This window comes from Ursus americanus, chromosome 5 (genome assembly GCF_024610735.1).
Source record: "Ursus americanus isolate L20-20 chromosome 5, mUrsAme1.1.p, whole genome shotgun sequence".
Classification (NCBI taxonomy): domain Eukaryota; kingdom Metazoa; phylum Chordata; class Mammalia; order Carnivora; family Ursidae; genus Ursus; species Ursus americanus.
The window spans coordinates 31,114,549-31,138,473 of record NC_142131.1 but is presented as its reverse complement, the minus strand read 5'-3'; the positions used below and the strand labels follow the sequence as shown (position 1 = coordinate 31,138,473).

The window sequence follows — 23,925 nt, the reverse complement described above, 5'->3', positions numbered from 1 at the left end:
TAATAAAGGCCTGCAGCGAGGGGAGGGCAGAGAGAATGCAGAAGACGCTCCCCACAGAAGCACTGTGCTGAGGGGCCCCAGTGACTGGAACTATTTATACAGATGGGTAAGTCGCAGGAAGGTGTCGTTTTAGATTTTGAATGTGGGTCGGCTTTGAGGTTTGGGTTGCACCTCGCTGCCACCCTCTCTTTTTTCAGGTTCACCTCTTCTCTCCAGCTCCCTCTCTCTCCACTAAGTAACCGGGCTTTCTACCCCCAACCTGACCCTGCGTTTATCGTCACCCCACAGTCTGCTTCCCACTGGTGCTTCCCATAGTACTCTCGCAGACAGGATGGCCACAGGTCAGGTCCTGGCCTGTAGGACACTCCACCCGCCAGATCCCCTATCGCCTTCGCCTGAGCAGCTTCCATGCTTGCGCCCCCACGGCCCTTGGACCAATAGGCAGGCCCTAGTTCTGGGACTCGACTGGCTATTGGTTGGCCGAGCCATGGTGAGAGATGGTGCGGTGCCCGTTCTCCGCAGCAGCAAGAGCTGTGGGAGGTTGTTAAGGCGACCGTTCGTGACGTAGACCCGTGAGGCCGAGCAGCGCCCAGATGATTGGTTAGACGATCGGACGATCCTCTCTCATTGGTCGTAGGCTCAGCCGGTTCCGAGTGTGCGTATGTCGAAGGTTCCTTCCGCTTCGCGTCTCCGTTGACTGGAGACAGGCGGAGCGCCGGCGCCCCGGTTCGGTGGCCTCTAGTGAGATCCGGAGGTGAGGCGGGCGGTGGCAGCGAAGGGGGGCTGGGGCGGCGGGGAGCGGGACAGTGGTGGGTGGAAGCGGGATTAGGGCCGGGTTGATGGTGGTTCTCGGGCTCCGCCTGGCCCTGAGAAGGGGCAGCCGGCAGCTCCTGCGGACCTGGCGGGAGGTGCAGTGGCGGCTTTGCGGGTGTGGTGGCCAGGTCCAGCGGAGACTGTAAGGAGACGTCCTTGAGGCGCGGCCGGCCGAGTGGCGGCCCGCACCAATGCTGGGGGAGCCCGGCGGCCAGGCTGGGCCTGAGGGGCGGGTGGCGGGCAGGTTTCTTTGGCTGCCGTGGTCACCGTCGGTGGACCGGCGGGGCGTAGCCGCGGTCGCCCGCCCAGTCCGAAGTAGTCTGTGTAGGCTGGTAGTCACGATCATCGGGGCGGAAAGGGTGCCAGGTCGCGTGACCTCGGAAGCCCCTGGATTCGAGAAATGTTGAGAGTGCGTGTGTGTGAGGTGCTGGGCCCGCAGCTAGCAGAGAGGCTATCAGGTGCAGGCGTTCACGCCCAGGCGCTGCTGTTCGGTCAGCATCTTTCTTTAAAGTGATGGGGGAAGATTTCCATAAATTGCTGCTGACTGACACAGAGCCAAGAAAGAACCGTGGACGTGCAGAGAAGTGCCGGGTCAGGAGAGACGAGTTGAGAGGATGCGGAGCCCAATGTAGGGACTTGCCCAAGGACTTAAAGAATTTTTCTTCTTCTTCTACTTCTCTACCCAACACCCTTCTCCCTTCTCATTTTTCTTTTCTTTTTTTTTTTTTTTGTAAGGGGCTTTAGTCTTGGTGCTGAGGTAGTTGAGCCCAGATCTTGTGTGTTTTCCGGAGTTATTTGGTTTGGGTTAGGGAAGACGTACCTTGGAGGTTCAAGTATAGAATAGTCAGTTTCTGCGGTAGGAGAAGGCAGGTGACTCCATCTTAAATGGTCGTCTGAAATACTTCATAGCTTGGTTGAGGGCATGCCGCCTTAGAGTTGGTCCTGAAAAGTCATAGGAAACATTTGTTTCTGGCTATACTAAATAATCATGCATAATTTCATCATCTTAATGCGGAGAATGTATTTTTTTGCTCATGAATATATTTTACTCTCCATGCATTGAGGGACAGTTTCTGATTTAGAGGTAGTCTGGCAAAGGCCTGGAGCGTACTATGGGACTGACTGGTTTTTGAGGGCCTGCTTTGTTGGGTCTTTCCAGGATTTGTGATAAACTTGGTAGTAAGGACAAATGGGATTTAGTAACATGAAGTTTAAAAAAATGTGCAAAGATTAATCATTAACATATGAGGCTCATGTGTAGTATGAGCCTTTCAGGATGAAGTGTGTAATGTGCTCACACGTGCTCTTTTTATTCTTGTATAATCTACTTTTTATTTTTTATTTATTTATATTTATTCATTTATTTTAAAGATTTTATTTATTTATGTGACAGAGAGGCAACGAGAGGTGAACACAAGCAGGGGGAGAGGGAGAAGCAGGCTTCCTGCTGTGCAGGGAGCCCGTTGTGGGGCTCAGTCCCAGGATCCTGGGATCATGCCCCGAGCCAAAGGCAGACACTTAACGACTGAGCCCCCAGGCGCCCCTGTAATCTACTTTTTAAACCATGGATGGATAAGTGCTTATATATCAATATCTATTTAGGTTGACCCATATGAAACTGCAGGTATTTGAAATTTGACTTTTTTTTTTTACTTACAAAAGTAGCAGTTTCCTATGGTTCCACTTAACACTTGTCTTTGTCAAAGAACTTTGGATCTCAGTCTTAGTAAGTGAATAAAGAGAGATGTGACTTAAAAAATAAAGATGTGAATTACTCACAAGTGTGTAATAGAATGGGGTGTAGAATCAGGTTTCCTGATTTGCAGTGTAAGATTTTTTTTCCCCCTAGGATATTAGGTTGAGCAACAGAATGCTAGATCCTGTTGGAACTAAAAATGATTCAGTGTAAGACATGGTTCTTTTCTTCAAAGAGTCAAAATGTACACAGCAATTAATTTGAGATCTGTGTAAGGTAGTGTATAATCAAATGCTAGGATGTATAGTGCAGGAGGAGTGCAGGGTGGGAGGAAAGAGAGAGAGAGATGGGTGCCAAAGCATCCTTTTCTGCAATTGGCTGTGGTAGGTGGTTTCTATAACATACTGGATTGGAGTTTGAGGATTCCATTGAATTTAAATCATCTTTTCTTTTGAAGAATCTGTGAAATGTTTTTGGCATATTTCAGTGTGCATAAGTAAGGCATACATTGCCTGTTTAGCTTGATTTTTTTTTTTCAAAGTAAAACGTTTTTACTGCAGCATGGCCTACATAGTGTCCATTGAATTTGCATGAGCTGTCCCATAGCCTACTTACGCCACTTGCAACTGCTGATGAAGGTGGAAGACTGGATTCTTTCTCGTTTAAATACTTGGCATAGTCACAGGGAAATGGGCAGGGTGCTCTTGAGAAATGAGATGGTGTACAATTATGGTTATTTTTGACACACCTTGTATGTTCTTTTACTAATTTTTTATTTCTGAATAGGTGAGCTTCTCTGTGTTTGGGGCTGATTCACAGAATCATCTATAATTTTTTTCTGAATGTTGCAAAGATGAGTTTATACCTAGGAAAGAAATGTCCCAGAATTGACAATGCTACCATGAAATCTTTTAAAGGGACAACATAATGTGCCTAATAAATAATTATGGGTTAATGATGCTAAACCAATTTGTGATCAAATTGGGGTGCCTTCCTGCTAGCAGCTGAGATTTTAATTGAACTGAATTAACTTTTTAATAGTGAAGAATACATTGACTTAATAGGGAATAATCTAAGTTGAGAGTTACTTGGTGGGGAGAGAGTGTTAGAAATCGTTTTAACCTAGTGTTGATATGTATTTTTAGTTGATTCATTTTCTGGAACATTGATGCTAGTTGATCCTTTAGACCAGTTTGTAGGGTTTTGTTTTTTGTTTTTAAATATAAGAAGGATGTTATGTGTTAGAAAACTGTCCTGAAAATCTAGGCTCTTATGAGGCTTTTGGTTGTAATGAAGTAGGATTCAGATCTAAGATACGATTAACACTTTCCAAAGCTCTAAGTCCAAGTCCCTGCTCATTTAATAGAAACTATTTTTGTTATTGTTCATTTTTTAAAAATTAATTAATTAATTGTTTTTTTAAAAAGATTTTATTTATTTATTTATTTGACAGAGAGACAGCCAGTGAGAGAGGGAACACAGCAGGGGGGAGTGTGAGAGGAAGAAGGAGGTTCCTAGTGGAGGAGCCTGATGTGGGGCTCGATCCCAGAACGCCGGGATCATGCCCTGAGCCGAAGGCAGACGCTTAAGGACTGCGCCACCCAGGCGCCCCTATTGTTCCTTTTTTAAAACAGTGTATACAGTGTAGCCTCTCTTCCCTACCCCATTTCCCTTTAATATGTTCCCTGAATGCTCTAACGGGGGTGGGGGGCAGTGCTAGCAGGTGGGCAGTTATATTTATATCTTGTTGGCTTAAAGTCATTTTTAGGGCTATTTCAAGATTGGTCAATAAAATACATGCTACTGTAGTTTATGAGTTTATTTTTAATTAAGCAGGTTTTTATTGAGCAACTGCTGTGTGTGGGTGCAAGGTTCTGGAGGATAAAATGAACAAGACTCAGGGAGGAAGGTTGAAAAAGCATGAATAAACACAGCAGATGCATGCCACATTTATAGAACTTAGTGATTGCCAGCCTTTTAAAATTGAGACCCACAGTAAGTAATGCATGTTATGTTGGAACTATACACACTCATATACTTAAGAAATAATACCTACCCGTACTGTATTCTTACCTACAGCTATTTTTTTCTATTCTATTTTATTAAACAATGTTTGTTCTGACTCACAAATTGATTTCATGATTGAATTGATCCAGTGAAAGGTTGTCACCTGCAGTGGGAAAGCCAGCTGTCCAATGGGGGCCTGGTGCAGCTGAAGTGGGGGGGGGGGCATCGTGTGACCCAGTGGGGGATGATGTTCAGGAATTGCTTTGGTTCCTAAAAGCTACTCTTAATTTTCTTTCCCCTAACCCTTTAGATAGAGTAATTAACTTTCTTTTTCTTCATTTGTTGCCTTTAAATTTTCTGTCTTAAACAAATGAGTCATTTTCTTAGTTATTACCACGAGCACGAGATTCATTTGAATTCTTGCCAGTGTGTCAGTCAGTAGCCTTAATTTGAAATAGATTTTTATGGGTAGTTAAATATGCTTTATTGTAAACATTAATTTTAGTTTAAGAAGGCTTACAAGTTCCTGTGTTAGAGACCAGTGACTCTATCAGTTTTTTTTTTTTTTAATCAGAATATCAAAATTACTGTAATTTAGCCAACAGACATGGGGAAGTTTAGGCATGGTAGTCATTTGATCAGAATTACCTGTATGTTCTCCAGGGGCGTCTGGGTGGCTCAGTTGGTTAAGTTTTTGACTCTTGATTTTAGCTCAGGGTCATGAAATTGAGCCTTATGTCAGGCTCTGTGCTCGGTGGGGAGTCTGCTTGGGATTGTCTCTCTCTCTCTCTTTCCCCCTCTGCCCCTGTCCCTCTGTGTGCTCTCTCTCTTTTTTTTTCTCTCTCTCTCTCAAATAATCTTAAAAAAAAAAACTACCTGTATGTTCTGTTGGGAATTTTTGAATGTCATAGACATTGGCCAGCCATCCTCTTCCTCCAGTACTGTTGTGGCATTTTATTAGCTGTAAAATTTGGAAAAGACTTTTTTCTCTGGTGACAGCAAGGGTATTAAGTTTTATTAAACATCATTTTGCTGGTAACATTATGCCATATGTTGGATGGGTTGGAAAAGCACAGTGGGCCCCTGCCTTTGAGGAGGACACTCAACAAGTAGATTGTTTGATGTTTGCCTTTTGCATAACCAGAATGTGGAGAATGCAGCGGGTGCTTATGGGCATTTTATACCAGGGTAATTAGAAAACAAATCTGAATAGTTGCTTCTCACCCCCCCCCTTTATTGCTTTCCTCCTTGGCTCAGATAATATCATAGGCTGAAATATTTATTTGGTTTCATCATAAATGCTTGAATTCATACAACTCGTAAGAAATAGCTAGTTTTAAGTTGGTTGGTAGTGACTACTAGAGGATTTAGGTTTTGTGAGTAAAAAATATCAGAGTCTTCTTATTTTAATTTTATAATTATTTTCTAGAACTAATAAAGAACACTATCAAATAGTGTTATTCATATGTATAAGACACCGTGCCTACAAAAGCAGTGTTTACAGTGCAAAATCTTAAAATCTTTTCCTAAAAATACAGTGAGCTGTGTACTTAGCTTAATACTCCTCACACTTGATATTCCTTTCAGGACCCAAGAATTCTGTAGCTACAATGTTGTCAAGACTTTTCCGAATGCACGGCCTTTTTGTGGCCTCTCATCCCTGGGAAGTCATAGTGGGGACAGTGACACTGACCATCTGTATGATGTCCATGAACATGTTTACTGGTAACGATAAGATCTGTGGTTGGAATTATGAGTGTCCGAAGTTTGAAGAGGTTTGTGAAATTAATTTGATATTGACTAAATTACATTTTCAGTTTCTGAAGATTCCTCTTAGTGACCATATAATCAGAAAAGTTACAAGTAAAATCTTTATCTTAGTATTCATGAACTTACCTCAAATTTCTATTTACTTATGTAGTTTGGAAATACACTTTTGCCTTTTCTGCATAAAATGAGAGTAATCGACTTTACTTGAGAAAATAATAGCTTTAAAAGTGACTAACAGAAAAATGATTGGCTTTAAACAGTGGGTTGTTTAAAAATTGGATTTAATTTTTGAGTTGCATGTTTAGTATTTTTATTTGACTTGTGTTGTGCCTATATTTATATTATGGTAATATACAAACTAATGATGCATACAAAATAAAAATTCTTACTTTTAGTTGCTTATTTTAAAAGGTAAAGCTATTGGGATTTTTTTCCCTGTCTCTTCCAATAGGATGTGTTAAGCAGTGACATTATAATTCTGACAATAACACGATGCATAGCAATCCTGTATATTTACTTCCAGTTCCAGAATTTACGTCAACTTGGATCAAAATATATTTTGGGTAATGATTTTATACATTTAGCTTCTTTGTGCTATCAAATTTTTGATTTGCTTTGTGAATACATAATTTTGTTTGTTCAAATCATGTATATGGAAATGTATATATTGCTTAAAGTGCACTGTGCACTCATTTAGTAGTTTCCCTATTGGGAGTAAATATTCTGATATTTGAGACATTAATAATCTGGAGAAAATAATATGTCTTTCAGAATATTATATGGGACTGTATGTTACTATTTTTGTAATAAAGGATGATTTTTTTCCATTTGAATTTTGTCATTTTAGGTATTGCTGGCCTCTTCACAATTTTCTCTAGTTTTGTGTTCAGTACAGTTGTCATTCATTTCTTAGATAAAGAATTGACAGGCTTGAAGTAAGTATTTAAAACATAAATACACATTTTTTTCAAAATATATTAAGAACTGTTCTCCAAGTTATAAAGTGTTATATACATTTCAAAAAGTTTATAGGAAATATGAGGAAAATTTTCGTGCTGTCATTTAGCTAATGTTAATAGCTGTTAACATTTTGGTATATATCCTTTCCTACTTTTTTTTACACTTAAACAAAAATTCTGAGATCATTTAACTTCTTTATGCCTTTATAACTTCTTTATGGCTAATAATAGTTTATCGACATCTTTGCATGTCTGTATTGCTAAACTAAATTATTTATGTTGGTTGTCTAGTATTCCCCTGAATGAATATATTGCAGTTCATTTACTTAATCCTCTAGGATTGGATTGTTAGGTTATTTAATTTCCTCTATTAATAATACTGTGAAGAATGTCAGTGTGGCTAAACTTGTGTTCATATTCATTCTTAGGATATATTCCCGGGAGTGAGATAGTGGCTGTGTAAGTTTTTAGGGTTTTTGAGTGCCCTTATTGCCAACCGTCTCTTCAGAAAGCGTGTTAATAGTTTACCCTTCCACAAATAGTGATTAAATGTTAAAAAATTATATATGTTCTACTTTTTCCCCCATGTTCATTCAAGGATATATTTTTTACTTAGGATGATATTTTGCTATAAAATTATCAAAAAGTATTTCTGTGTAAATACATTTACATTTAGAAATATTTTGAGCAATGCATATATTTAGCTTTCATGATGTCAAAGGGGAGTGAGTGTAAGGTGTACCTTTTGGGCTGCAAAAAGAATCATACAGTGTGTGAAGCAGTTGTTTTATTTTAGAAAGCATTTTTAAGCCACATTTTTTCCTGTTAAATGTACCTGATCATCTTGATTTTTTTTTTCCAGTGAAGCTTTGCCCTTTTTCCTACTTTTGATTGACCTTTCCAGAGCAAGTGCTCTAGCAAAGTTTGCCCTCAGTTCCAACTCACAGGTAAGTATTATTTTAAAGACATGAATGTTAATAGTATTCCTTTTTTTTCAGTTTGTTTACATTAATAGAAAGCATTAATAGTCTCTTCATAGTTTGAGATTCAGGAATTGCCCACAGTTTTAAGTTTAATTTTCAAGTCTTAAGACTGGTTTTTCTAGGTGCCCCAGGAACTGTCCCATTTACCTAACAACTTAATTATAATTCCATAGCTTCTGGAATTTGGAATCTTCCCCATTTTCCTATTTGAAGGTTTTAGGAATTAAGGTAGTAAGACTTTTGGAGAAGTAAGGGTATATACCTATTGAAACCTATCAGAGAACAGGACAGGATGTAGTAGAAGAGAGTTTCGGGGTAGATTTATTTCTAAACCTTTAGCATTAACCTAGCATTATTTTCCATCTAAAGTTTTATCTTGGTGATCATTAGTCACTTTAAATAAACTAACATTTTTAATAATCTTGCAGCGGAGTACCTGAGTATAAAATAGCGTGCAGCTCTGCCTTGATTACGTATTTGATGAATGTCTCGACCACTTGAGCATGTTGACGAAAATATGGTTTAGGTTACATAATGTTCACAAGGTCTCAAAAAATTTGCAACTAAAACTGTCAGTGGTAGCCAAATATAAAACATTGTAGTATTTCATTATGTGGTATTTAAATGGCAGGATTGATGCACCGCCTCAGAGGAATCTTCCCAAGTAGCATCTCATTCAGTGGAAAGGGAAAGCAGGACACTGTACATGACCTTTTTCTTAGTCCGTTGCATCTGGAATGCCTGTTAGTGGTATTATATTGTCTCTTTTACTGTTTGTATAGCAAATTAGATTTTAGTAGAGGCCCTAGGATGCTCTCTAAAGTGTTTGAAAGTTGTTTTGTACCTTACCCTTATTGATACGTTTGGTCTGTGTTTTAGGATGAAGTGCGGGAAAACATCGCTCGTGGAATGGCAATTTTAGGTCCAACATTCACCCTTGACGCTCTTGTAGAATGTCTGGTGATTGGAGTTGGTACCATGTCAGGTTTGTAAGCAATTTTTAATATATTTTAAAATAAGTTTGTAGATGAAGGGAAAAAAGAACATCTTAGATTGCATTGGTTATTCTTAAATTCTGACTTTAAAAGTCTGACATTACTCTTAAAAGGTTTTAACTGAATGAGCATGTGGGTTTATCTGACCTTATGTCTGTCTGCTTTAGTGAAAACTTAGTAGCAGGTGACTGATTTATTTTTCACTAATGCCACCTTCTCTTTCTGTGCTCGACTCTTCTCATGATTTTGTAGTGTTTGTGTTTGTTTTTTTGTTTAGTTTTTAACCAAGATTGTGTTCCAAGGTTCCTCTGGAAAGCACCTTCCAGCTCCTGGTGTTGCCCAGACTAAATTAGTGACTTGGTTCCTTGTGTTTTAATTGTCATGTAGGAGACAGTGAAGAGTCAGGAGTGGGCCAGATCTATATTAGATCCACCTAATAGGCTGGTAGGGAAGATTTAATCAGGTGGTACAGTACATCTTAGCAAGTACCTAGCATTAGTCTCAACACATGTTTCTTAATCCTTAACTGGATAGTAGAGAGTTAGATGCTAAATATCAAACATAGGACTCCATGATATAGGACAAAAATTGTGGCCTGGCATGGAAATTTGCCAGAATGAATATATCATGCTGTTGTTAAGGTTTCCTAATCATTAAGACTAGACTTTATGGCTTTCTCAGGGAGCTACCCTTTGTAACTACAGTTCTAGGCTATTCCTTGGGAGGCCTGGGTGGCTTAGTCGGTTAAGTGTCTGCCTTCGGCTTAGGTCATGATCCCAGCGTTCTGGAATCGAGTCCTGCTTCCCCCTCTGCCTGCCACTGCCCCCGCTTGTGCTCTCTCTCTCTCTCTGACAAATAAGTAAAATCTTTTTAAAAAAATGAACATTCCCTAAAATCTACTTTTGAGGTATAGTTTTGAGTTTTGATAAAGATACAGTTATTAAACCACCACACAATCAAGAAAAATGTTTTTGATTGTGTGAAAACATACCTATGTGATTTTATTCAAATAAAGGTGAAGGTGAAGAAGATGAGCCAGGAACTGGTAGTAGGCCATCAAACCAAGGATTATTCACTTGAAACTGATGTGGAAAGTAGGGTGATGAATTTTGACATGCTGGGTCAGAGAAGTAGACAAAGGACATGATGACATTTATAATTAGAAAAGCCAGTTAGGAGACATATACACCTATACAGAAATGCTATAATTAGAGATTTGGCTTAGGGTAGAAAAGGACAGGTTTAACGCATATTAATGAGGAAGTAACCCTTTGGAAATCCACTAAAAAAGAAAAAAGTTTAACTTCTTGGAAGTATATAGATTGGTGCTCTTTGTGTAGTAGCAGAGTGGCACAGAGAGACTGTTCTGAGACGGAGTAAGGAAGAATGCCTGGGGCATATGGCAACAGCAGTAGTTACTGTTGTGCAGAGGGAAACAGCTGATAATTTAGTGGTAAAGGCATTGGTCAAGTATTGTTTCTGTGGTCTCAAGTTAGAAAAGATTACATTTAGCTACTATGTAAAGTATAGGTTGTTCATAATGTTTTTATTGTTATAGTTGTATATTCTTTTGAATCTCCACATTTGAGAGTAATTGCTGTAAATTTTTTTTTGAAGTATAGTTGACACAATGCTGTAGAATTTTAAGAAAAATATAATGTGTTTTCGTTTTATTAGTCAAATGATCTATAATAAGTCAAAAATAAAATATACCATTGAGTTTCTTTTATTCTAGTTAGCAGTTTTGTAAGACGAGGGAATAACTTTATTTACATTTCAAAACATTTTTATATTTAATATGAATGACATCAGAAATTGGTTTTATACTCAAGTTTATTTGTAATGTTGAGGGAATAGGATTTGGTAATCAAAGGTCTTTTTGAGCTCTAAAATTCTGTTACCGTCTATTTGAGAAGATTACCAAGTGATACCTTAAACATTTTGCAGTGTAATGTTCGTTAATTTTGAATCTTGAGTTGCCTTTGTACATTATTTTAATTTCCCAAACAGATCGGTGAAATTAACCAAAATTATAAGAACATAAATAGATACAATAGAGAGTATACTGAAATTAGAGTTCAGTAGTACACATAACATCTTATTATGGTACTGTATCAGGAATGGCATAGATGGTAGTAAGTTTTACTTTAATAAAAAAAGTCTCTGGTCCACAGGTGAATTGCTTTTCTGGTAAAGAGTGGATTTGGGTCTTAACTGTGGGAGGTTTGCACATTAGTGTAGCCTGGCCTTGTTATTCTTATTTCAAAACAGAGTACTACCATTTCATAAAGGGGATTATCAGATGTGTATTTAAGTTCAGCAACCGTGCTTGGCATTGTGACAGATTTGAGACATGAGAGAAGACAAGTTCTCTTTCCTTGAGGGAGCTATTCCTGCTGTGCTCTAAGGCTTGGCATCACCTCGGAGTTCCTCCTCCTCCCTCGCATAGATAGCAAAGGGCTTCATCTACTCATATTTTCTTGTATTTGTCTGTTTAGAGGAAAAGTCCCTGTGGTGTATGCCCTATCAAAAATACCAGTACTTTACTAATTATACATTTAATTTTTCTCCAACCAGGGGTGCGTCAACTTGAAATTATGTGCTGCTTCGGCTGCATGTCAGTTCTGGCCAACTACTTCGTGTTCATGACTTTCTTCCCAGCTTGCGTTTCCTTGGTTTTAGAGGTAAGAGCAGTTCTTATTGATGGCATTAGTAGAAGAGTAATGTTTCTCATCACATCTGTTCACATAAATAAAATCAGTACCTTCTAATGTAACACTGGTTTGCTTCGTAGCTTTCTCGGGAAAGCCGCGAGGGTCGTCCAATTTGGCAACTGAGCCATTTTGCTCGAGTTTTAGAAGAAGAAGAAAATAAACCAAATCCTGTTACTCAGAGAGTTAAGATGATTATGGTAATTACACAGTTTTCTTCTCCCTTTAGTATCTTTAGTTCCAGTGTCATATTTTGCTTTTTGACTTTTTTCTTTCCTTCCTGTTGTCTTTCTACAATTGTTGTCTCTTTCATCGATGTTTCTCTTCCTTTTTTTTTTCTTGTTTTTCATTTCTTTGAGGCTTCTCATCTCTCTCCCCTAAACAGATTTTTCAAGTTCCTCCACTTTACCTTTGAAAACCTGTTCTTTGCAGGTTTTCAGCAGTTCACTGGCCCACTGCTTTAGTCACAGAGCAAACATGGGGCTGTCTTTTCATGCTAAGGGGAGGCCATGGGACATAGTATCTGGTTATCCAGATGTTAAGGATGAGAAGTTTAGGTGCCATTGATATGCAGAGGATACATAATTTATAACATTTTATTTCAGTCTCTAGGCTTGGTCCTTGTTCATGCCCATAGTCGCTGGATAGCTGATCCTTCTCCTCAAAACAGTACGGCGGAAAATTCTAAGGTTTCTTTAGGATTGGATGAAAATGTGTCCAAGAGAATTGAACCAAGTGTTTCCCTCTGGCAGTTTTACCTCTCTAAGTAAGTTTTACCTGAGACCTGCTTTGTTGTGTATTAACAATAGCACCCTGTGGTACTAAAAGTTAGATTATGGCTTTTTTTATTTCTGAGTAATAACATTTTAATTTGCTTTCTTTTATTTAGAATGATCAGCATGGATATTGAGCAAGTTATTACCCTAAGTTTAGCTCTCCTCCTGGCTGTCAAGTACATCTTCTTTGAACAAGCTGAGACGGAATCTACACTCTCATTAAAAAACCCTATTACATCTCCTGTAGTGACTCCCAAAAAAGTCCCAGATGATTGTTGTAGACGTGAACCTATACTGGTCAGAAATAGCCAGAAAGTCCATGCAGCGGAGGAGGAGACAAGGATAAACAGAGAAAGAAAAGGTGATTTCTTGTTCTCTTTACTTTCTACTCTTCCAATACTGATTTGTCAAGAAATTGAGTTCATTTTAAAACTTATGTTCACATCCTTCCCACCGTCTTCTAGGACTGGGCTCGGGGTCTCCAGGGTGTGGCAGGGGCGAAAGAAAAAACAAAACAAAACGTATGTTCGCAGTTGTGAGATTTCTTTTGATCTCTTGAACAGTTGAGGTCATAAAACCCTTAGTGGCAGAAACTGACACCCCAAACAGAGCTACATTCGTGGTTGGTAATTCCTCCTTGCTTGATGCTTCGCTGGAACTAGAGACACAGGAACCTGAAATTGAACTTCCCATGGAGCCTCGACCTAATGAAGAATGTCTACAGATACTTGGGAATGCAGAGGTGAGGAAAATAAAATTAACTCAAGCTTTGTATCTTTCTTAAGAAAGGGAGCTCTTTATTTAATTAGAGGAAGGGCAGAAGTTATAGCTCCTGAGTTCCTACGAGTTCTGGGCGCTGTGTTGTGTGGTTTATAGGTAGTGGCCTTATCTATTTATTTCCCACAACCTTGTGAGATAGTCGGAATTATCTCCATTTTTCAGATAAGAAAGAGAAAGCTGAGGCTCCAGGAGGCTTAAGTATTTCCCAAAGTAATACTTTTAGGAAATGGAAAAGCTGGGATCAGGAGTCCAGGATTTACTGACTCAAGGTCAATGCTCTTTGTATTTTATTAGTGTTTGCCAGAGAGATAAGCCACTACTCTGTTCTCCTGAGTTTTGGGGCCTAGAAGGCTTAACTCAAAAATGAGCTTCAAAGACAGAAGAGGTTTTTTTTGTTTGTTTGTTTTTGGTTTGCTTTTAAAGTAAGCTTGATGCTCACGAGGAAGCTTGTTTTCCTTTCTGACATGTGAATGGGTGTTCTGCCTACATGACCATGAGTCCATTCATGCTTTAGTGTGAATATTGTGTTCCATCTGTATCTGCCTAATCTGGTTCATTCTTAATTTATGTGCACATGAGTGAGAGTCGCATCAGGTTTGTTTTTCTTTCACTTAGCCTCGTTCCTATTAACATGTGTATCGATATTTGAACTGTCTTGCTATATACAGGGTTAACAAAATTTAGAGGATGGGATTCAGAATCTTAATTGTGAATTTTTTTTTTTCTACAAACTTCACCTGCAAAATTTAGTGTTTTGGTTTTACATTTGTTAAGTGTCATTTTTATAAGGAATTTGCTTTCATTTCGATATTCTTATTTCCATTCAAATCATCTCCTTTAGAACTCCAAAAGTTCTTTGGGTTCTCCTCTACTGAGAGATTGTTTGTATTAAATGGTTTATTTGTTATGAAGAATATGAAATGCACTTCTTCAATTTTTTTGTCATCCCCTTCCCACCAATCCCTCCCATTTTTTTCTTTCATTTCTTTAGAAAGGTGCAAAATTCCTTAGTGATGCTGAGATCATCCAATTAGTCAATGCTAAGCACATCCCAGCTTACAAATTGGAAACTCTGATGGAAACCCACGAACGAGGTGTATCTATTCGCCGACAGTTACTTTCCAGAAAACTTCCAGAGCCTTCTTCTCTCCAGTATCTACCGTATAGGGACTATAATTACTCCTTGGTATGTTGTTTTCTTGGTTTGGGAAAGTTTGCTTTGAAGCTTTTATTCTTGTAGCTTTACTCTTAAGCTTTTTAGTATTTTTTTGACTAGTCTTTTATATGTACACAGTGTTATAAGACATTTTTTAAAATCATTTTAGTGTAATTTTGTATTCTGCTTATGATTATAGGTCCTAGAAATTAAAAATATTTTTCCTGTTGTTTATAGTTGTTACTCAGTGATTTTAGTATTTTTAAATACTTCTTTTTTTTTTTAAGGCATTTAATTAATTAATTAATCTGTTAGAGAGAGAGTGTGTGTGTTTGTGAGCACAAGCAGGGGGAGCGGCAGGCAGAGGGAGAAGCAGGCTCCCCGCTGAAGGAGCCTGATGCGGAAGTCGATCGCAGGACCCTGGGATCATGACCCGAGCCGAAGGCTTAACTGACTGAGCCACCCAGGCATTCCAGTACTTTTTAAATAGTTTACTTCTAAAGAGACAGTAAAAGGGGCGCCTGGGTGGCTCAGTTGGTTGAGCATCCCAACTCTTGGTTTCAGCTCAGGTGGTGATCTCAGCGTCATGAGATCAAGCCCCGTGTTGGCCTCGGTGCTCAGCAGGGAGTCTGCTTGAGATTCTCTCACCCTCTGCCCCTCCCCGGCTTGTGCATGCCCCCACCCCCAAAGAAATAAAATCTTTAAAAAAAAGAATAAATAAAAGATTTTGTTGACAAATAAACTAAAGGTTTAAGTTTGAAGAAAATTATTAACGGCAAGGGCTGTGTATTTGCGATATAGATTTTCACCTGGTGCCTGACTTTACCTTTTAGGTGATGGGAGCTTGTTGTGAGAATGTTATTGGATATATGCCCATCCCTGTTGGAGTGGCAGGACCTCTGTGCTTGGATGGAAAAGAATTTCAGGTTCCGATGGCAACAACAGAAGGTTGTCTCGTGGCCAGCACTAATCGAGGCTGCCGAGCAATAGGTGTAAGTTGGCATTTATATATTTGCCTGTTCTAAGATAGGCCCTTAGGCCAGGCAATGAGAAGAGACTTGGAGACAATCAAGGACACCTTTTGCAACAAGCAGAAGTGTTTGCAGGATTAACATGTGCTTCTGTAACATCCCCTGTGTAGCTTGGTGGAGGCGCCAGCAGTCGAATCCTCGCGGATGGGATGACTCGTGGCCCAGTGGTGCGTCTTCCCCGTGCTTGTGACTCCGCGGAAGTGAAGGCCTGGCTTGAAACACCTGAAGGGTTCACAGTGATGAAGGATGCTTTTGACAGTACCAGCAGGTACGTGTGGGGATTTGTATATGCATTCATGTTTATTTCAGAGCCAGTGTCATCTTCCGTGGTCGCTAAATGTAACTGTTAACATACTGCCTGCTTCAGGTGACATAACAAAATATTAACTTTAAGTCCATTTATTCAAAATGAGTAATATTTATGCTTGGTTTGGGGGATGTGGGTGGGGACATAATGTTGATCCAAATGCATACCTCCATAGGAGTAAATAGAAAAGAACGGTGAGAGCTAGTAAGTTTCTGTGTTGGTTTTATAAAACTCACTCTGATTAGACTGTTACTTTGTCCTAGAAGAGTGTTGACTTAGAATTGCCCTAAGGAGGAATTGCCTGAAAGAAAGATTTTCCAAGCAGGATAGAAGTAAATATTTGTATAGTAGATTTACTTTGAATACAGAAAATTAAATTTATAAAGAAGCATAATTAGTACAAACGATAGTCCCATTTTATTTTATTTTTTTAGAGAGAGCGCGCGTATGAGTGGAGGGAGGGGCAGAGGGAGGAGAGAGAGAATCTCAAGCAGGCTCCACAATGCATGGAGCCTGACATGGTGGGGCTCGATCCCATGACCCTGAGATCGTGACCCAACTGAAATCAAAAGTTAACTGACTGAGCCATCCAGGCGCCCCATCGATAGCTCCATTTTAGTTTAAGCTCATATGTTTATTTATTTATTTATTTTGGACTTTTAAAGTTGGTCTGTGATGATGGCTGTCTGCTGCAGCCCTCTCCTCTTGTGGCATATAAGAATGAAGTGGTTGAATTCGTATTCTAACGTAATGTTTAGCTAAAGAAGAAAATACATTTAGTAAGTAATCTCCATGAGCATTCTCTTACATGTAAAATAAATCAGCTGAACTAGATTTTTAAGATAACTTCCATCTTCTCAACAAAATAACAAAATAAAAAATCTTTGGTTTTGTTTACAGATTTGCACGTCTACAGAAACTGCATATGAGTATGGCTGGTCGCAATCTTTATATTCGTTTCCAGTCCAGGTCAGGTGATGCCATGGGGATGAACATGATTTCAAAGGTGAGCCTGAATAGACTGTAAATAGAACTTGCAAGACTGATTATCCCAGGGGAGGGGAACTGGGTGTTAGGGAGATGAGAGTGGGGAGCAGACCTGATGTTTATGTCCTTAATTTTTGAATTTTATGTCATGTATATATAGTACTTACTCAAAGGGTTAATTGATTGAAAGATTTTTATTGAAAGCTAAATATTGATTCATATAACTCATCAGGCATTTCTTGACTAGTATTTATATTTGATATGTTTAGTTTCGATTTGGCATTATACGTGTTTTGGGTCTACTCAGAAAGGCTGGGAAGAATCTTGGTTAGTGCTTCTTAATTTTGTCCTATGACCCTTGAAAGCTCACCTCTTCTAGAGACCTCAAGACTTGTATGTAAGAGGCCAAGTTCATGTATATAATCCATTTATTTTAATTATTTCCTTAGAAGAAGATTGTGTATAGCTTACATTTTATTCTACTGATATTTGTTATTTACAAATATTCACAAATGTGAATATTAACACATTCACAAATGTGTTAAAGTCAATTAGGTTAGTAAAATTCATTTTGTGGTTTACCTGTATATGAGGACTGTTCTGAAAGAGAAAGAGGATAGTGACTAAATAGGTAGGTTTTAAAAGTTGTTTAAAAATAAACAGTTCAGGGGCGCCTGGGTGGCTCAGTCATTAAGCGTCTGCCTTCGGCTCAGGGCGTGATCCCAGAGTCCTGGGATCGAGCCCCACATCGGGCTCCCTGCTCCACTGGGAGCCTGCTTCTTCCTCTCCCACTCCCCCTGCTTGTGTTCTCTCTCTGTCAAATAAATAAATAAAATCTTAAAAAAAAAAAAAAATTAAAAAAAATAAACAGTTCAATGGTTCCTCAAAAAATTAAGAAGAGAATTATGATCCAGCAATTTTACTTCTGGGTATTTACCCAAAAGAATTGAAAAGAGGGTTTCAGAGACTTTTTTGTACAGCCATGTTCATGGCAGCATTATTCACAATAGCCTAAAGGTAGAAGCAACCCAAGTGTTCATGGACAGATGAACGGATAAATAAAATGTGGTGTGTACCTATAATGGGCTATAATTAAACCTTAAAAATATAGGAAATTCTCACATATGCTAAATGAACCTTGAGGATCACTTGCTAAGTTAAATAATCTGGTTAACAAAAAAGACAAATACTATGCAAGTTCATATTTATGAGGTACCTAGATTAGTTAAACTCATAGAGACAGGAAGTGGAAGGATGGTTACCAGGGGTTGACGAGAAAGGAAATAGGGAGTTGCTGTTTAATGGGATTGAAGTTTCAGTTTTGTAAGATGAAAAGAGTTCCGGAGATGGGCTGTACCACAGTGTGAATGTACTTAACACTACTTACCTGTACACTTAAAAATAGTTAAGATGGTAAATTCTATGTCACATGTGTTCTGTTTATTTTTTAATTGCCAGTATGTTTTCATTTATTGAGGTACGTGTTGTTAGTTGAATTAATTTCACTTAATTGGAAGTCTTGTTTACATTTTTGTAAGGTAAATCCCAATGACTTTCATTTACAACAGGATTTACTTTTATGTCTGACTTCTCTTTACTGACTTGGTAACTTGGGCTTTTGGGTTGAGTTACTCTCAGTGACAAGATTATTATATTCTGAGTATTTTTAAATTCATTTTTAAATTAAACTTTAAAAAATTTTTTATTTAAATTCAATTTAGTTAGTATATACTGTATTATTAGTTTCAGGGGTAGAATTTAGTGATTCATCAGTTGCATATACCACCCAGTGCTCATTACATCAAATCGCCTCCTTAATGCCCATCACCCAATTATCCCTTTTCCCCCACCCACCTCTCCTCCAGCAACCCTTAGTTTGTTTCCTAGAGTTCAGCATCTCTTATGGTTTGCCTCCCTCTCTGTTTTCATCTTATTTTATTTTTCCTTCCCTTCCCCTATGTTCAGCTGCTTTGTTTCTTAAATTCCACGAATGATGTCATACGATATTTGTCTTTCTCTGATTGACTTATCTCGCTTAGCATAATACCCTCTAGTTCCATTCATGTTGTTGCAAATAGCAAGATTTCATTCTTTTTGATGGCTGAGTAATAGTCCATTGTGTGTGTGTGTGTGTGTGTGTGTGTGTGTGTGTGTGTGTGCGTGTATATATACCACCTCTTCTTTGTTCATCTGTGGATGGATATCTGGGCTCTTTCCATACTTTGGCTGTTGTGGACATTGCTGCTATAAACATTGGGGTAAAGGTGCCCCTTTTAATCATTGTGTTTGTATCTTTTGGATAAATACCAGTATTGGAGTTGCTGGGTCATAGGGTAGCTCTATTTTTAACTTTTTGAGGAACCTCCATACTCAGAGTGCCTGCACAAGTTTGCATTCCCACCAACAGTGTAGGAGGGATCCCCTTTCTCCACATCTTCCCCAGCATCTGTCGTTTCCTGAGTCGTTCATTTTACTCGTTCTGACTGATACGATGTGGTATCTCATTGTGGTTTTGACTTGTATTTCCCTAATGCCAAGTGATGTTGAACATTTTTTCATGTGTCTGTTGGCCATTTGTAGGTCTTTGGAGAAATGTCTGTTCATGTCTTCTGCCCATTTCTTGACTGGCTTTTTTGGTTTTTTTGGGTGTTGAGTTTGATAAGTTCTTTATAGATTTTGGATAGTAGCCCTTTATCTGATAAGACATTTGCAAATAACTTCTCCCATTTTAATATTCTCATTTACATCCCTGTTCATCAGTGACTACAAAGAACTTTGTTTTCATTCCCAGAAAGAAACAGTAGGAGTCTATACCTGACTGAGAAATTCACCACTGTGATGGCTAATAACTGCTGTTATCTTATGCTCACTTTCTTTGAAGTATATTTATTGCATTTAGAAATATTATAGTTACTGTACTTATTAATATATTATTGGATACAAATAAAGCCTCTGATCTCTAAGTAACTTTGTGCATTTTAATTTTGTTGTATTGTTGACAGGGCACAGAGAAGGCACTTTCAAAACTTCATGAGTATTTCCCTGAAATGCAGATTCTAGCAGTTAGTGGTAACTACTGTACTGACAAGAAACCTGCTGCTATAAATTGGATAGAGGGAAGAGGGAAGTCAGTGGTTTGTGAAGCTGTCATTCCAGCCAAGGTTGTCAGAGAAGTGAGTGATTGGATGATTATTTTCTTCTGTTATTCTTTAATTGGGTTAAAGATTAGGGAAAGGAATATTAACGTTTTAAATAAAATTTAATATATGGGCATGTTTTATGTTAGAGATGACTGTTGTATCCTATCTTGCTCATCTGTGTGTGGCATTCACATGAACAGACTTGACTGTACTCCTTATTGGGGACAAGGCTTCAGTGGGGCCAGATCTAAACTCTCTTGCTTTACCGAGAGTTAGATCTGGGTGGCATGCCCTGAATCTTCCAGGGGAACATGTAAAATGTGCACAACTCTGTTTGCTAGGTATTAAAGACTACTACGGAAGCTATGATTGAGGTCAACATTAATAAGAATCTGGTGGGCTCTGCCATGGCCGGGAGTATTGGAGGCTACAATGCCCATGCGGCGAATATAGTAACTGCCATCTACATCGCCTGCGGACAGGTGAGGGCTCCAGCCTCCACTTCTGTTTTGTACTTCTAAGGAAGAGAAGTTTTATACTTTACTTTTTATTTTTTTCAGGATGCAGCACAAAATGTTGGTAGTTCAAACTGTATTACTTTAATGGAAGCAAGTGGTCCCACAAATGAAGATTTGTATATCAGTTGCACCATGCCATCTATAGAAATCGGAACTGTGGGTGGTGGGACCAACCTGCTCCCTCAGCAAGCCTGTTTGCAGGTATGACACCATAGCCCCAAAGTCGGCTGACCTCAAGCCTAGTTCTGACGTGCTGGCATTCTGTTTCTGCCTGACATCACTTCTCACTCACCTGTATTTTAGCTGGGCCTTTCATTCTTTTGCTTCTCACCAGCCTAACCTAGTGTGTCCAAGGAAGCATGTTGAGGCGAATGCTTAGTAAATTGAGAAAGTAGATTAAGATAGCAAGTGAATGTTCGTCTACTTTTAGTGAGTGCCCTGCAAACCAGGTTGTGGATGTTCTGTTCACTGTGGTATATATTATTTTCAGTACTGGCTGTCAGATCTTGGAAACTGAGTACTTCCACTGGAGTCTGGTTCTGTTCTGATGCCATTATAGTTGCCCTTCTTTCAGCTGGTAGAGAAGGAAGTTGTTGCCATGACCCTAAGGGTGAGTCCTGCTATGTCTGTCCCTGGCTGCAGATGCTCGGTGTTCAAGGAGCATGCAAAGACAATCCTGGGGAAAATGCCCGGCAGCTTGCCAGGATCGTGTGCGGTACAGTAATGGCTGGGGAACTGTCGCTGATGGCAGCGTTGGCCGCCGGACATCTTGTCAAAAGTCACATGATTCACAACAGGTAAGACTTCAAGATCTATTTAACATGTTTTCCCTATACTTCAGACGTGCAGTACAAAAACCTACTATGCAGATACAGTAGTTCTAACTTAAAGTTCTGCGTTCTTGATATTTTGTATATCTTTGTCTTTCTCTGCCATAGGTCAAAGATAAATTTACAAGACCTCCAAGGAACTTGCACTAAGAAGGCTGCTTGAATAGCCTGACGGCTCTGAACTGAAACATGGGCATTGGGTTCTAAAGGACTAACATAAAATCTGTGAATTAAAAAGCTCAATGCGGTGTTATGTTGAGGATGAATAGACATGATCTGTGAGACGACTGCTTGGTGGTTGGCTCTTTCAGAATGGTCGGAGATCCTCCTTTCCATGCAGATTTCTCAGATCTAAAAATAGCACAGTACTTTACATGCTATGCTCTCTGGAAAGACGTCAACGTGAATGCCATGCTTTAAACATCACAGATGGTAATCTACAGCTCACTTCTGAAAGAGAATACAAGCTGGAAAAAAGTGTTTTCTTTTGATGAAATCCATGGAGTTCGTGGTGATCAGTGTGAGATTGACCCTGCTCTCCATCCTCCCTTCCCCTCTGGTTGAAAATGGATTTTTAAATTATACTGTAGCTGACAAACTGATTTCATAGTTAATTTATTAAGTCTGGGTTATAGAATTTTAAGAGATAAGAGCTAAGTTTATTTTTTTGTAAACTAATACTTCATTTGGTGCTGGACTATTTTGATTTCTTTTTGGGGTAGCCATTGTGATTCTTCAAAAGGGGATCTCCTTTCTTCAAGGGAAGAATTACTCTTATTCCCAAACTACTGAATGATGTGCTAAGCAGTGCTAAGTCGTTCTCTGTCAGGAAAACAAATCACTGCATTAATCTCTGCAGGCTACTTGGTCAGAGAGGAGTTTTGTCTAAGTGTGTTTGTCTAAATTGCTAAAACCAATCTCTCTAGTGTAAGGCTTTAAGGAACAGAGTTTTGCGTTCTTTGTTAAAGATACAAGAGCTCTTAATACTGCTTAGACAAAGGTGGCTCTCTTCATCAAGAACATACAAGTCTGTGACCTCTCAGAGCTCAGAAGGTGGAAAACACAGGTTTGAAAGAAAAATACCATTTCTCTAAGCCAACTCTAATGACTTAAAAGACAAATTTAGCAGAAAAATCTAGGTGGTTTTTTGTAAAGAACTGTATCAAATCTGTATATGTTGTAATAAAGCTTCTTCTGCTAGGAGTTTATTGACAGTGTTCAAGAAATAAATAAAAATCAATTTGTATACTGATAAAAATTTCTAAGCTTGGGCCAGAGAAGATAGTATTCTTTAATGTTGTCCACGAAACCCTGGCTTGCTCATCGAGCCCAGTAAAAGGGAAATCAGCTTTCAGAGCCAGTGAAGGTGCCACGTGAATGGCCCTGGAGGAGTGTGCTTCGTTCCTGTGGCCAGGAGGTTGGTGACTGAAACATTCACACAGGGCTCTTTGATAGACCCGTAAAAGCTCTTAGCTTCCTCAGGGGGTCAGCAGAGTTGTTGAATCTTAATCTTTTTTTTTCTAATGTACAAGTTTTGTATAAATAATAAAGAACTCATTATTTTATATTACATCTAATGCTTCAAGTGTTGGTCTTGGAGAGAGAAGATGGACTCTGAAGAACATTCCAGTAATGCCGTGGCAGCATGGAGAGCCTCTGAGTGATTGTGTCTGCAGTACTGTTGTGGAAGATTGACCTTTGCTCTTGTATGTAAAGTTTAAATTGCTTCTGTTGTGACTTTTAGCCAGTGACTTCTTATTTATCTGAACTTTTCATGGAAGTGGCAGTGAAAAGTGTGAGTCTTCATTCTGGTGACTGTAACCAATATCATCTTGCTACATTGATGTTTTGTACAATTACTAAATTGTATACATTTTGTTATACTTTTTGCCCGGTTCCAGTAAATTATGAAAAGGAAGTTAATGCTGAACAGTGTAAGCAGTAACCTTTTTTTGTTTGGATTAATCTGTTGGCCCGAGGCCTGGAAGCCTGAGAGTCTGGCCAGAATGGTAACCTAATAATTCCTGCTAGGTGTCCTATGACCATTTATCATTTTCCATTATATGCTCCAATTCCTACGGCATTAATGGCAGGCCAGTGTTGTATGTATATTAAAATAACTTTTTAAATTTATACTTAAGAGAATTTGTTTAGTTCAGCTTTATCTCATCTCAGCTGGACTACTTTTGGATATTGGGGCATGAGGGTTGAGAGGAAGAGGGCATAAAGACTGGGCAGCCAAAACCAAATGGCCGTTGTACTTGGAAGCTCTATCAGCTTACTTGGGTAGTAAATCTTAGCATCGCTGAAGTTGGCCTCTTTAAAGGCTGATTGCTGTTTACTTGCAGTTGTTGATTGCCCTCTGCTATAGTTAGGAGTGAAAGGTGTATTTGAACCACTTATGAACCATGACCCAGATACCAGAAAATCACTTTGAATTTTTCTCCTGAAATGACATGTGATCAC

General features: G+C 39.0%; 1 protein-coding gene across 2 annotated transcripts; it reads left to right on the top strand.

Annotated features, from left to right (window-relative positions):
• The first annotated feature begins 643 nt into the window (after window positions 1-643).
• HMGCR (3-hydroxy-3-methylglutaryl-CoA reductase) lies at window positions 644-23,389 on the top strand. 2 transcript variants are annotated; one of them, XM_045809774.2, is made up of 20 exons: window positions 644-754; window positions 6,104-6,291; window positions 6,738-6,849; window positions 7,134-7,221; window positions 8,108-8,192; window positions 9,108-9,213; window positions 11,801-11,907; window positions 12,018-12,134; window positions 12,540-12,700; window positions 12,824-13,071; window positions 13,274-13,452; window positions 14,482-14,676; window positions 15,480-15,638; window positions 15,788-15,945; window positions 16,885-16,990; window positions 19,974-20,144; window positions 20,453-20,593; window positions 20,672-20,830; window positions 21,272-21,426; window positions 21,568-23,389. In XM_045809774.2, the coding sequence occupies exons 2-20, from the start codon at window positions 6,127-6,129 to the stop codon at window positions 21,620-21,622; spliced, it is 2,667 nt and encodes an 888-aa protein (XP_045665730.1). In that variant the 5' UTR covers window positions 644-754; window positions 6,104-6,126; the 3' UTR covers window positions 21,623-23,389. The 2 variants fall into 2 exon arrangements, with proteins under 2 accessions (XP_045665730.1, XP_045665729.1); XM_045809773.2 differs by lacking the exon at window positions 644-754 and adding an exon at window positions 4,254-4,504.
• The last annotated feature ends 536 nt before the right edge of the window (window positions 23,390-23,925 follow it).

What these genes read in the sequence shown, in the direction of transcription:
- HMGCR (XM_045809773.2), top strand. Translation starts at nt 4,447, where the DNA reads ATGCATGCCACATTTATAGAACTTAGTGATTGCCAGCCTTTTAAAATT. An exon ending in TGGAGTTGGTACCATGTCAG is followed by an intron (nt 9,214 to 11,800) that starts GTTTGTAAGCAA and finishes TTCTCCAACCAG; the next exon opens with GGGTGCGTCAACTTGAAATT. An exon ending in AGTCACATGATTCACAACAG is followed by an intron (nt 21,427 to 21,567) that starts GTAAGACTTCAA and finishes TCTCTGCCATAG; the next exon opens with GTCAAAGATAAATTTACAAG.